This window comes from Bombus pascuorum, chromosome 6, assembly GCF_905332965.1.
Source record: "Bombus pascuorum chromosome 6, iyBomPasc1.1, whole genome shotgun sequence".
NCBI classification, from domain to species: Eukaryota; Metazoa; Arthropoda; class Insecta; order Hymenoptera; family Apidae; genus Bombus; species Bombus pascuorum.
The window spans coordinates 12,619,327-12,632,438 of NC_083493.1; the positions used below are offsets into that span (position 1 = coordinate 12,619,327).

Sequence of the window (13,112 nt, forward strand, 5' to 3'; positions counted from 1 at the left end):
TGAAAACTTACCGGTAACCACGAGTCTGGCGTACGAGGAACTTTCCACGGTGTCTCCGGTGACGCGGTGCACGGTCCGGCATCGATAACTGGACTGGGCGTCTGACGAAGTCACCGAGAACACCAGAAGCTCTCCAGTTGGCAGCATATGATGTCTGTCATCTGAAAATAGATCCATAGCACTGATTCCCGTGATTTTCTCCTAGCTTTCATTCTATATCTTTTCTATTTTCATTCCTTGCCTAACATTTCGTCTTTATCTTCGTTTCGTTGTCTATTTTTTCCCGTGTCTTCTTTTGTTTTATCGAAATTTCGAACCAATCGTAGCTTACAGCTCGACGCGGTTCCATTAATATGCAAATTCCTTTAATGGGAAATTCCCGTCGGTGAGTCCGTGTCGGTGGTGCACGCGTCGTAAATTGACGAATAATAAAAATGGGTGGGCGCGTCCGTCCAAGTTGGGAAGGAGCGGTGGAAAATGATTCGGAAACTAGGCCCGGTCCGTTTAATGGAGACCAACGCTGCTATTAAGCGGTCGAGCAAAATGAAAATTTTGTCGTTGTCTGGACGCGTTGCTGCGTTTGACCGAAATAACGGCCGCCACTATGCCGGGCATAGCCTGCAGGGATGCGTACCGGTTACCAGTTAATTCCATACAGTCGCATGCGGATCGATGCTCGTAAAAAATCTCGCGGGTTAGCTGTGCGTCAATCGTGTAATCTGCGCGTCCTCGACGTGGCTACCTTCCGAGGAGACAAAATATAGCCTGACACCTGCCACGTTGCTTTTGTCTAGTATAAATCAACTATTTTTCTTCGTTGTTCCCTTTCTCTTTGTTGGATCGGCGAAGCTCGCAACGGAGGGAAGAATTTTTATTTCAACTAATTTTACGACACCATTACTTAATATCATTGTGAAAATATTATTTCAGACGGCGAAAAAAGTTCTAGGTAGCCATCGACAAAACGTAAATCCACGTAAAGTAAAATTATTGTTTCTGCTAAATCGTTTCCACTCGAGCCGAATCTGTGTTAATTATTTCCTTTTGCTGATCCAACTTCTGCTCAAACGCACCGCACCTTATCGGATTAACGTACACAAGTTGCTCTGCCATGCGCATAATGGCGCACACATGGGAAAATTATATTTCGAGCGTATTCGTTCTGAGCGAACTTGATACGCTCGAACGAACGTACCCGAAGTGCACGAACGTACACGAGCGAATTGTCGCAATAATTCCGGTTTTCTGATCGATAATTCTGCGAAAACTCAGCCGCAATGGCGCCGACAATATCGTTCGGATCGCGTTTCACCGATCGTTGATCCAAAAAACGAAATACCTAGACGCGACGGAAATGGAAATTGTATTTGGTCGGAAAAACCAATAACATTTAACGGTAAATTTCGTTACAATTCATTTTTTTGAAATATCAATGTCAGCAATCGTATGAAAATTTCTATTTTTATAGAAATCCGAGGAACTAATAGCGATTCATTTGGATTGGATTCGCAAGCACAGAGTGCAGGGGGAACAGAGTCGGGTAGGAGGATGAGCGACGAGAAGAGTGAAACAACGTTGAAAGAGGAACCACGATACGGGCCGCGCCTTCTAATGTAAATTACGCGAAATCGTTGCACGAGTGACGCCACGCGGCACAAAGGGACGCTTTAGCCGCTATTTTTCCAGCTTTTTTCTCCCGGCTGACACGAAATATATTACGTAAATTCCCTTCTTCCGTGACCATTTTCAACGTGGAATGGTCCGTGTGTGGTGCCGTGCGTGACGCGGTAGAAAATGCATCGCGCGAAAATGTTTTTGCCCACGAGTTCGCACCTCGATGTATAAACGACTGCATTTGCTCCGATACAGTATTCATGCTCGTTGTCCCAGCCCCTCGTCTCATTCTCTTCCATTCCATCGGTTTTTCACCCCCGTTCATACTCCCATCGCCGGGTTCTCGCGTACCAGTGTCAATATTTCGTCGTTCGTTGTATCACGCGTATTACCTACTTCCTGGCCTCTCTATGTATTGCATTATTCTCGAGGAAATTGCTCGATATTCCCGCTGTTGAAACGCGACCGTTATAGCCGAAGCGAGAGCAGGAATTCACGTAAAGTCTGGTTACACCTTGAGGGCGGTTGGTACGCTACGACTACGCTAAAACATTGCAACGAAGATGAGAGAAAGCTTGGCTCCTATAAAAATGTCTGGACGGTCTACGATTTCGCTGCAATTCGCTCGTATTTGCATACGTCGCGCACAGACTTGGAGAGGAAATTTTATTATCCAACAAATTAGCCGTTGCGGGCGTTAAACGGCCTCGTTTTCGCGAGAAACCGTGCGCTATTGCGAATCGTTGTGAATCGTTGACCGAGTTTTCTAGACGAGAGAAAGCTTCGAGTATTGGACGAAGATCGAACGTGTTTAGCGATAGATATTTTCCAAAGACCAAGCCAACGATAAGTGAGAGAACGACGGACAAGGCTGACTTATAGCGTGGCTCGACTACTGGCCAATATTTCAATCCGCGAATGCCAGCCTTTCATGACCGATAAACGCAACAGTACCATTAAAAAATCCATTTACAACGATTTAGTTGACCACTTGTTAGTCCACACGCTGACCGATTCGTTGCTCGTCGTGAACTCCTCGAAATAATTTATCGACCACGTAGCACAAATAACAGTTATAAACTGGTAGAAAACCGATAACTGAATGTCGAAAGTATCGGGTTGGCGGATACCGCAACTATTCCAACCTCTTCGAGAACTTCGATCTCGTAACACAGCCAAGGGCTCTTTAATCCCCCCTGAAAGCTTTAAGCGAAATATGAGAATCGTTTAAGCAGCTTTTCATCTCGCTTTTGTGAGTCATCGAAATGGCAACGAGAGAAGCATCGATCGGTGGACGACGGTCAACAAGAAGTGACGGGCGGAATCGCGGCGAGATTTCCTTTCCGCCGACCGACTGGAAAACCTCGTTTCAGCCGCGTGACTGGAATTTCGTGCTAATAAGAGTAATGGACTGCGGCAAAGGATTCGCGATATAAAACACTGGCAACAGGGGCACGGCTCGATATACTGACTGGCGCCACGGGAAAATGACAGACTGTCTATTTGGCTGATGGCATGGGATTTAACCAGTCGATTCGACCACGCGAATATTTTTGCATGTACACGCGGAATAATATGCTCGAATAAGCCGACCGCAGCCTGCAACGGTAGAATAGCATGTCGGTGCTATGGTTCTCGCTGGTGAATTATGGAGCCCGAGCGTTCTTCAGCCGAAAAAGGACGCCACCATAGAACCAGGAGAGACGCAACGCCAGCAACAGCAGGGTCGGAGAGGCATTACCCGATTTCGCGGATTCAATCTCGCTGCAAGTCTTCACGAAACCCCTGCCCGTATCCCGTGTACAACGTGTAACACACATGAATGGAGATGGCAGATTTCCGGTTGGGTCAAACGAAACATTTTTTAATACCCATTAACCAGTTGAAATGCCATTTAGCCGGTGTAATAATTCTAAAAGCTTCTGGTTTCAAAAAGGATAGCCAATCTCACCCTTCTCTGCGCCTGCCTACCTATCTACCTACACCCCCATCCTACATGGGGCTACACCGTGTTTTTTTCCCTTTTTTCCCAGCTGTTCCTCTTTTTCTATCTGGCTGGGACGTGAAATTGAGAATACAATGGCACGCGAACGAATGCACGTGCAGCGGCGAGCTTTTAGCCGTTTGAGCATTTAATCCTGGCGAAAATACCAGGTGAACGCGTATTGTTCCGATATGAGAGGAGCAGTCTGTGTATTCGTGTTAACGTACTACTGGGACATATCGAGATGCCGACAAATTGTCAGTCGGCGTATTAAATATTTTTTCTTTTTTTTTTCATTCCACCCTCCTCCCTTGTATTTTCAGTAAATACAGCATTAAAGACCGTCGACGATAAGCTAGAGCCGCGATAGGAGACGCAAGGGACCTCGACGCTGCCTCCCACGATCGCGTACCGAAAAACGAAACAATCTGACTGACTTATTCGCGATTTTATTCGTCGTAAGCAACACACACGAGTATGGGAACGTGTGTGATTTACAAACATAAACGGCATTTGCGTTTACGTTCGTCGTTAATTAAACTAACCTCGCTGGAGGCTATTTGGAATCGGACCTTGATATTTCAGGTGAAACGTGGTCCACATGCTATGGAATGTCGGATAATCGATTTTGCGGTGTATTTCTCTACGAAATTATGATGCAATCGCTTCCAACGAGGTCAACGCGATTTTATCTCTCTTGGCAAACTATAACAGCACATATTCACCGAGGGTTGTTCCTGTGTTAAATTGCTTCTGCGAACCAAATGATACGTACGATTCACATATTCGTCGACCACCGCAAAAACACGTTTAGGCCTCGATTTATTCGATATGTACGTTCCTCCATGCCGTACCGTCCGCCACGAAACAGACACATTTTCAGTTTTAAGGAAAAGTTGGTCGTTCCGTGCGTATGGGCGGTACCTTTTCTAAACGCGCAACACGATAAATCACGGCTGGATTTTCTTGTCATTCGCTTATCGAGGTTATGAATCTCGCGCATGCCGGATCGCGATAGAACGGACGCTTTAAATCGCGCCAACTTTTCTCGTATAAATCCTTTTCCCCCGCCGCGACAGCTTCCGTTCAACGAGCACGCTTTCAGCGGAACCTCGTGAACGTTCACTATTCAGATTAACAGTCGGCGAGAAACGAGTCGATTGTTTGAACCTCGCTTGGAAGGAACAGCGGAAAAAATTCATTTTCCCTCCCTGTGATTTCAAGAATTACAAACTCTCGATCTTTCGTTCGAAATGCTTCCAAGCGGACCAACAGTTTCGTTGATTAAAACTGGAGCACCGCTCGGTAAAAATACAAGGATGTCATCGTGAAATAGTTGAAATCGGTCGGTTGATCCTCGCTTTTGTGTTCCGTTCGCTTGGAAAACGATTTCAACCGCTTCTGATTTGTTAAAAGCCTTTCCCTGGAACTTTCGTCGAGCGCGGGCGGCGGGTGCGCGTGATTTTCGAGACTGTCGTGGATATTCTTATTCGCCGAAGAGGATCGTAAAACACGGGACGACCGACGCTGTTGAAAACTGTTTGGGAAAGTTTCTCGTTCTTGCAAGAGCGATAAATCGATATCTCTTAGGCGGTGTTCGTTTTTCACACGGCTTTTTGCGCGTCCGTGTTATTCCTCGACGATCCTGGCAAACTTTCCCCGGAAACCCGACTCCCTGGAAAAACTTTCGTTTTAAGCTGTCCGAGCTGCAAACTGTCATCGCCTATTTACCGGTTCCGATCCTTACCAGGATCCATGAAAAATTTCCGTCGAAGTCGCAGAGTGAACGCGAAAACCAAAAAATGTGGAGCTAATAGCATCGTCAGAAGTTGTGCTTTCAGGCTGTTTGTAACCATTGCTCGTCTAATACTTATGAAATCAATGGATCTCGCGATCGGCAGCGTCATCGTGGTGGCCTCGATTAAAAATTCATTGCAACGCATCAAACGGAACGTGAAGTGTCAAGCCCGGATTTGCTCGTCGTTCGGTAGACGAACAGCTTACTAACGAGTAACTTTCGGTTTGTCTAGTCGGCGAGTCTCTGAACTGGTGAGTGCTGTGAATGAAAACAGCCCGGAGCTGTTATCACTGCGATATCGTTCCGGCGTCGTTCCAGGCTCGCACGCCGCGTACAAACACCGAGCACCATGAACTGTTTTCTCTTCGATTTACACGCCGTAAAATCCCGATCGAATAACAAAAATTTTTCTTCGTTAAATCACGCGTCGAAAGGTGTAAAAATTCGTAACAAGGAAAAAGAAGAAGGTCGCGTTTATCCTTTTACTAGTTTTCGCGTAGTCAGAGAAGCGAAAAGAATAAATTCGTTGAATCCCCTTTCACGCATTCTGATGTCACCTAATGCGACGTTCTATCTTGATAATTAGCTGGATGTAAACGCTTTTTGCGTGAAATCCACTTAAATCGAGAGACTCTTCGAATGCACGGACCATGAAACACCCATCGAACAAATCTACAATGGAAAGAGAGTAAACGAAGGGGAAATTAAGACGAAGAAAACGAAAGAAAAGAAAAGGAGAGAGAGAAAGACGACATCGGGTTCGGGATCGACAGTGGAAATCCATGGTTGGACGACGGAAGGACTCGGACGGGATACTGCAAAGCAGAAGATGGTTCGGGGTTCTCGGGGCACAGAGGGACGATCAGCCTGGAGCGAATTTGCATTGTGGCCGAACGCTTCGTGTTTGAGCTGCGATGCACAGTTCCCGACTGCCCCGATATTCACTGCACTTTAATTCCCGAGGAGAACCGTCGATACTCTTACTTCTGTTACGTTCCACCCACGTTTTACGTTAAATTATCGAACGGAACGTAATCGATAAGAATTGAATCGGTCTTTCGACAGTCACGAACGACATTCGAAATGAATGCATTTCGATGCAAGCATCGAACGAAGCAGAAACGAGGATCGCGAAGAAATTGCTGGCAACTTTTGTTCTACTTGGCGTCTACTTCGTGAAATGGATATCGGGTGGCAATCTTATCACGACTTTCTGCTCGATATCGTCAACGAATTATTAAAGTCGCTCGTCTTGCAACTCGAACCGTATCGATATTCTCCGAGTTTCAGTCCTGGTTACCGAGTTATCAGCGACAACACAATTTTTTCTTCATCTTCATTCGTTGGACTTTTACTTTGTAATCCAAGCGACGATCCAAGTTTTCCAACGCTGATAATAATGTCAATAAAAAGAACTTACAGGCACAGGAAGAATCGATTAGAGAAGCTTTGAGCCGAGATTCGAGAGCGGATCGTTCGCTTTGTAGAACCGAACTATTCTATTATAATCGAGCTAGCTCCTCATCAAGCTCTTCCTTCTGTAGGAAATTGCTGTCGGACAAGGAGCTCGAGTGAGTATCAGAGATACGAATAAGACTGCACCGTCTCCGTACATCTGTATTTCGAACTAATTTTATCGTGACACCGATCTCTAACTACAAAACTCTCCCTCCTCTCAGCCCTTTGCATCGTATTCCTCAACTTCTACCGAAATTTCTGCCTCTATTACTCTTGAAACTTGAGTCGCGAATAACTTCTACTTGGATTCTCAAAATCCATTCAAAATCTAACCAGCTATTCTCCAACGCTTCTCCAAACACTATTCCGGTCAGAGTCACGGGAAACGTTCCTCTCGTTGCCACAGCTTCCTTAACAAATTATTCACCGTAATTGGCCATCTAAAGCGAGCCTAACTGCAGAGGTGTTGGACAGTGTCCAGAACTTCTCCGTTGACGTGTCTCTGACGTGGGACAAGCAGAGGGCAAACGTTAGGGTTAAATCAAACAGCGAGGAGAGAGCACGACGTGAAGGCAACAGGCGAAGACTCGATCGTGCTCGGCCAGGAAAATCCAATCTTGCGATGGAAAAGGAAATGGAAGAAGAGCACGAGACGACGGGGGTGGCGAGAGCAGTCTCGTCTGAATGGAAAACGAATCACTCGGAAAAGTTTTTAGTCTCGTGCAGATCAGCCCGTCGACGTGAGAAAGTTCCCGTTTATTCGGTATAATCCGTTCGAGAGGGAACGTCGGGAACGCAGAAGCGAGTAACTATGATTGAGTTTTTAGTGGAACGTTCAAAAACAGGTTCCAGGAAAACAGGATGAGAAACGAGGGGCAGAAGAAGCCTAAAAAAATGAAATGGTAGAGGGAGAACACGCAGTTCTACCAAGTGCACGCGTGTTTCTCCAGACCAAAGCATCGAATACGATCTAAACAGTGCGCTCGACGAGAAAACTTTCGGCGAAAATCGCGAGCCGAACTGGCAAGTTGCTTGGTCGGCACAATGTGAGCATTATGATGGCGCATTGGGAGGAAAGAAGTTAGAAAAGTTTGACAGAACGGCGAAAAGGGGATGGAAAGCGGAAATCTTCGTGACACGAGGAGAAGGTGTTGGAGAGACGCGATGAAATAAAAGTCGTAAAATTTAACGGACATTGCATTCAATCAACGTTCGTTTGTGATCAAACGAACAGCTTCTTCTTTCGTTGGCTGAACTTCTCCTTGCCTCGTTTGCTGCGCGCGTAATTTCCTCGTCTTGGTCTCGTCCGAGAGCTTTCTAACCGTCGGGCAAATGTAACGCCAAGTTATAGAGAATTCGTCTCGATTAACAATTTCGAAAAAATAAAAGAGAACGCTGTTCGCGTCGTCGTGAGCTTTGCATCGTCGTTTCTAACACTGCTGCTGATTGGCAACGTTCTCATAAACTCTTGCACATGTGCTCAACGAGACCCCCCTTTTTCCCATATGTAGTACCACAATTCACGTGGGCTTATGGCGTGCAAGAGTGGGCGGCCACGTTAATGTGTATACGTGGATACTCGAATAGTCCCCTCAGACTCTAATTAACTCGGATATTGACCAGAGCAGCTTATATCAGCGTGTGTGCGCGCCGTAACGTGGGCTTTTTTGCTCTGCGCGCGTTCGGCCGCGGTACACAAACGAGGGGAAAAACCGGGCAAAAAAGTGGTTCCAATTTATCAGACTCCTACGCTTTTATCGGTACGCCATTTCTACGTGCCTCTTCAGCAGCGGGGAATGTAAATGTCAAAAACTTCGCAATCACGTGCACCGAGACGTGACATCGGTACACGATACGACAAGGGCTCTTTGGAATGCGTAACGAGAATGCGTACCAAATCGCGTTTTTCGTTCGAGAAATATCCAACCTTTTGTTCCTGGCATGCTCGTTCTCTCGATATCGACGATGCGCGAGTTAGTCCGTTGAACGATCTCAATGGACGGCGAACATCGTTCGTTCTAACGAATCGAATTCGACCAATCCTAAAATCGAAACGACTGAAAAAGGAAAAAACAGAAGGGAAAACTGTTGCGTGTATGGTAAAAAAGGTTGTCTCAAAACGTACGCTGTAATTATACTAATGAAATGATAAATTTTGTAAATTAGTGTTTCTGAGAAATGAAAAGGTAGTCGCTTATTTTGATGCTAAAATAAAAAAAAAAAATTCTTCAGAAAGTGTAATCGTACAGTTAGCTGGATTTCTGAACGGCTGAAATCACGATGAACGATAGTTTAGTCGAGGGAGATCCGTGTTTGGAAACATCACGGGTAAGCTAGTAGGTTTAAAATACTCGAGACACGTCCGACACGTTTCAGCCTTATCGAACTCAGCTCAATTTATCGCAATATCACTCACCGCTTTTCGGCGTTGGAAAGATGTTATAGGCTGAATCTCGAACCCAGGACGTGACTGCCACGTACTCCTTAACGAACGTCGGTATGTCACACCTGAGCACACCGGTATTTCCAGGAAGGACGTAAACATCTCGCACTTGGACTTCGTACTTTTGACGTACCACTGAAAGAAAGAGCGTCGATATCAGTTTTCCATCGTTAGCCACGTTTGTTCCGTGAAATAAAGTTACTACATCTATAGAACGGAAGAAGGAACAAGAGGATGAGTTACGGAAGACAATGTCGAAATTGCAAGGAAAATCGAGCTAGGAAAATTTCCGAGAATTTACTCGATCTTCGTTCGACTTTATCTCTAGTCATACCGCGACAATTATCGTCAGGGTTGTTTTAACCTCGGCAATTCTATTCAGACATCGATATTCACGAAAGCGAATCTCGAGAGCTCAACAGCTTATGGCTGGATATTCCAGACCGTAACGACCCGCCTCTCGTCGTTAACTCCAATAATAATATAAGGCACTACGCATTTTCTATTACAGATTCGTTATTCTACTCGCCAACAACGTCGCTTTTCAACCTGTCTACGACCCGTGCATTCGGTAATTAGTGGCTCCCTCTCGTGTTTTCAATCCAGTTCTCCAGTTATCGCGCACAATCCACCCTTTCTATTCTACGTAACGCAACTCGGCGATTCTTTCCAGAAATTTTCGTTGATTCACGAACCGCTAAGCGCGATAAGTGATTCTTGCCAGGGCTTGGACGCGATTGTTATTCCCAGCAAAAAACCAACGAAAATCTTTCGTTCGTCTTTTGTGCTCGCCAGAGATTGCGTTGTTTCGTCGGTTTTCCCGTCTTTCGCGCACACACGCAAACATGAAACACGCTAACACGTACATCGACAAAACGCTCGTCTGTTTCCGGTGGTCGCTAGAAAAACACGAGCGAAAGCTTGGCAGCGTGCGAGAGGTAAAGCTGGATCTTGATCTTGGCAGTGAGTGTCGCTTGTTAGCCATAAGCGGCCACGGATTCCAAGCAGTGCATCTGCGAGCTGGGGGATGAAGCTGCGATAAATGTAGTTGGCGCGGCTCTCTCAAGTCGCGATCATTCTTCCACTTTTACCCGCGACTCGTGGTTTAGAACGTCATCCTGTAGAACGACCGATTACGTTTACGAGCGGCGAGAGAGATAGCGGACTACCGGAGACATCGTGGTATTCGATAACGAAAAATCTTGCAGCGCGCATAGCGAGGAACGTCACGAAAGAGTTACGCGAAATGTAAAAAAGAAAGAGAGATATCAAATTGCGAAGTCGAGGCATTAAATTCCCGCCACCCGATACCAACGAAACGTGACGTTAAGTTAGCAAGTGGAGAGCGCGGACGTTGCTACAGCTACGCCGTGTTCATGGCGTAATTGCGAGCCACGACACTCCGGGAACGTTCCCCGGCAATTTTTTGCCAGATTACTGCTGTCGCGTTTTCCGGTTCAGCGTCCGAGAGGCGCTCTTTGTCCGAACGATTCTGTACACTTCTTTGCAAGGAGTTCTCCACCTGCCGCGAGATATCGCGAAATATAGCGCTCTCGTTATCGTTGCGCGAGTGGCTATTTTAAAGATACACAAAATGCACGAAATTTCTATGGGACGGAAAAGAAATAACAGGAAAGAGAACAGAGTCGATGATACATTGGGATAAAATTATCGAGCAATTTTTTAAGAATCATGCAGATGAAAGTGACGGATTAAGGTAGAAGAGAATAGGGAGGGAATTTCTATGGAAGGGAAAGGAAATAATAAAAAGGAATGGAGAATCAATAACACATTGTGATAAAACCATCTGGCAATTTTGCGAGAACGATGTAGATGAAAGTGAAAGATGATGGAGAATGGAAAGGAAAAAGTCTAGCTTCCGGACCGGAAGGGCAAAGCAATCGGTTGGAAACGAAGAAATAAAGGTACTCACCGGCCTTTACCGTGATTTCACGGCCCAACACCCTGCCGACGCTGTTCGAGGCTTGACATCTGTAGACAGCCGCGTGGACGTCGTGTCGGTAGGTCTCCGCACTGAATGGCAAAAAATACATTGAACCATTCACCAGCATCTCACGGATGTGAGGTATAGGGAGGACCGGTGACTCGTCCCCCATAAGCCAATCAATCCTTGGCAAGGGACTGCCCTGGGCCGAACAATGGATCATAGCCCCGGTCTCGTTCGAGAATTCGACCGACGAGCGTGGCTCCGAGATCAACACTGGACCCTGACTGTCCAGCACCACACCCCGTCCTGTAACATGGATCGCGCGGCATGTTCCGTTTAGAAGGATCGACGTTCGGACACGCGGAAAATCGAGAAGGCTTTTGGGAAGACGTTAATGGAACTTGACCGAGATTGTAACGTTAATTTCTATGAAATTGTATTAGCTGGAAGGTCAGGTATGTCGTTGGTTCGCGAACGACATTTATGAGTAGATATCGATCGAAGTGTAACGTGAATAAGAACAATGAACTGTTGGCGTTGTCGAGTAAAGTGTATAAACTTGCGTACGTATTCGCGTAATTACACGCAGGAAAGGTATTCTGGCCGCCATTACGCAAGAAGGGGAAACTTTTTATACGTCCTAGGGGAGATATCAGATTTAAACTCTCAAAAGCAGACACAACTCGGTACTGTGCTGAAAGTACGTATCTGCTTTGACACGATGAACTACCGTAATTAATTATTTACGGGGAAACTTTCATCTAGATACGAATGCAATGAAACAAAGAACACTATGATTTAGCGGTCTCGTTCCTCGTTTCGTATAATTTTACGACGAATTGATATAGACAATCTATTTGGGAAATAGAAACAAACCGATCGAAAGGTGATCAATCGTTAAACGCTCGAAATTGATCTCGAGAGCGACGTGTCTCGATAAAATACTGGAGAAGTACATTGGACGGAAAGGGGGATATTTTTCTCTAAACGAATAATTCATCCGAAGATGAATCGAATCAATAAGGATATTCGACCGGATAAAGAAACAATTGGTTTCCCAATATTCTCTCGGCCTTGTAGGTAAGCTCGAACGAACGGTCGCTTTGCAACTTCTTCGATATTCCCTCCGCGCATCTGCGGTAAGCGGTTTATATTGCAAAATGCACACACATATATATAGCTATGTATGGACACACACGTATATCCGATAAATGCCGAAGGACTTCCGTTTTGTTACGAAGCATCGAAGGAACAGCAAAGTAGCTGCAGCAAGTATGCAGCAGTAACAGCGGGATCAATCATATTCGATCTCCGTCTTGTCAGTTATTACGGTCTGCGCGCGAAATCATTTGCATTCATCGCCGGGAATGCGGCAAGTTCATCGCTCAAGCGTGAAAAATATATAATAGGAAAAATGTCCTAGCAATTTCAAAGATTTATACGGCGTTCAATTCGTTTCTTTTGAGCACGAAAACGTTTCAATCCTTTGAAACAAAATGCGATTGCTTTCTAGAAAATGTTACTCGAAACATTATTCGATTTGTCGCGCGGGTTTCTCGTCGAGCGTCGAAAAGAGAAAAAATAATGAAACCACCGTCGGCATTCACTGTATTCAAATAATGATAACCGAACCAACTTCCCGCCGACGATAAAACGCTCACGTACGCTCATCCACATTCGCTGAATGGCGCGCGAAACGTCGCCTTTCTCCACACCGTGTTCCGATTGCAACATTTACCGCTCTCCCACTCCCTCGGTTCGTATCATTTCCTCCCAGAGCGTTTCCTTTCCACAACCCCTGCCTCTCTATCAGCGGGTTTCTCCCCTATATCTGTTCTACCAGGCAAATCTGATAGAGTATCACCGA

General features: G+C 45.8%; 1 protein-coding gene across 6 annotated transcripts in view; it reads right to left on the minus strand.

The window, feature by feature from the left end:
- The window catches only part of LOC132908359 (cell adhesion molecule Dscam2-like), a 123,121-nt gene that overhangs the window by 51,194 nt on the left and 58,815 nt on the right, over nucleotides 1-13,112 (minus strand). For 5 of the 6 annotated variants that reach the window (XM_060962302.1, XM_060962304.1, XM_060962303.1 and 2 more), the window contains 3 exons: nucleotides 11,231-11,551; nucleotides 9,271-9,432; nucleotides 12-161 (listed from right to left, as the gene is read on the minus strand). In XM_060962302.1, the coding sequence (XP_060818285.1) occupies nucleotides 12-161; nucleotides 9,271-9,432; nucleotides 11,231-11,551 (633 nt within the window). The remainder of the gene's footprint in view (nucleotides 1-11; nucleotides 162-9,270; nucleotides 9,433-11,230; nucleotides 11,552-13,112) is intronic. The other variant, XM_060962306.1, reaches the window with a different exon arrangement.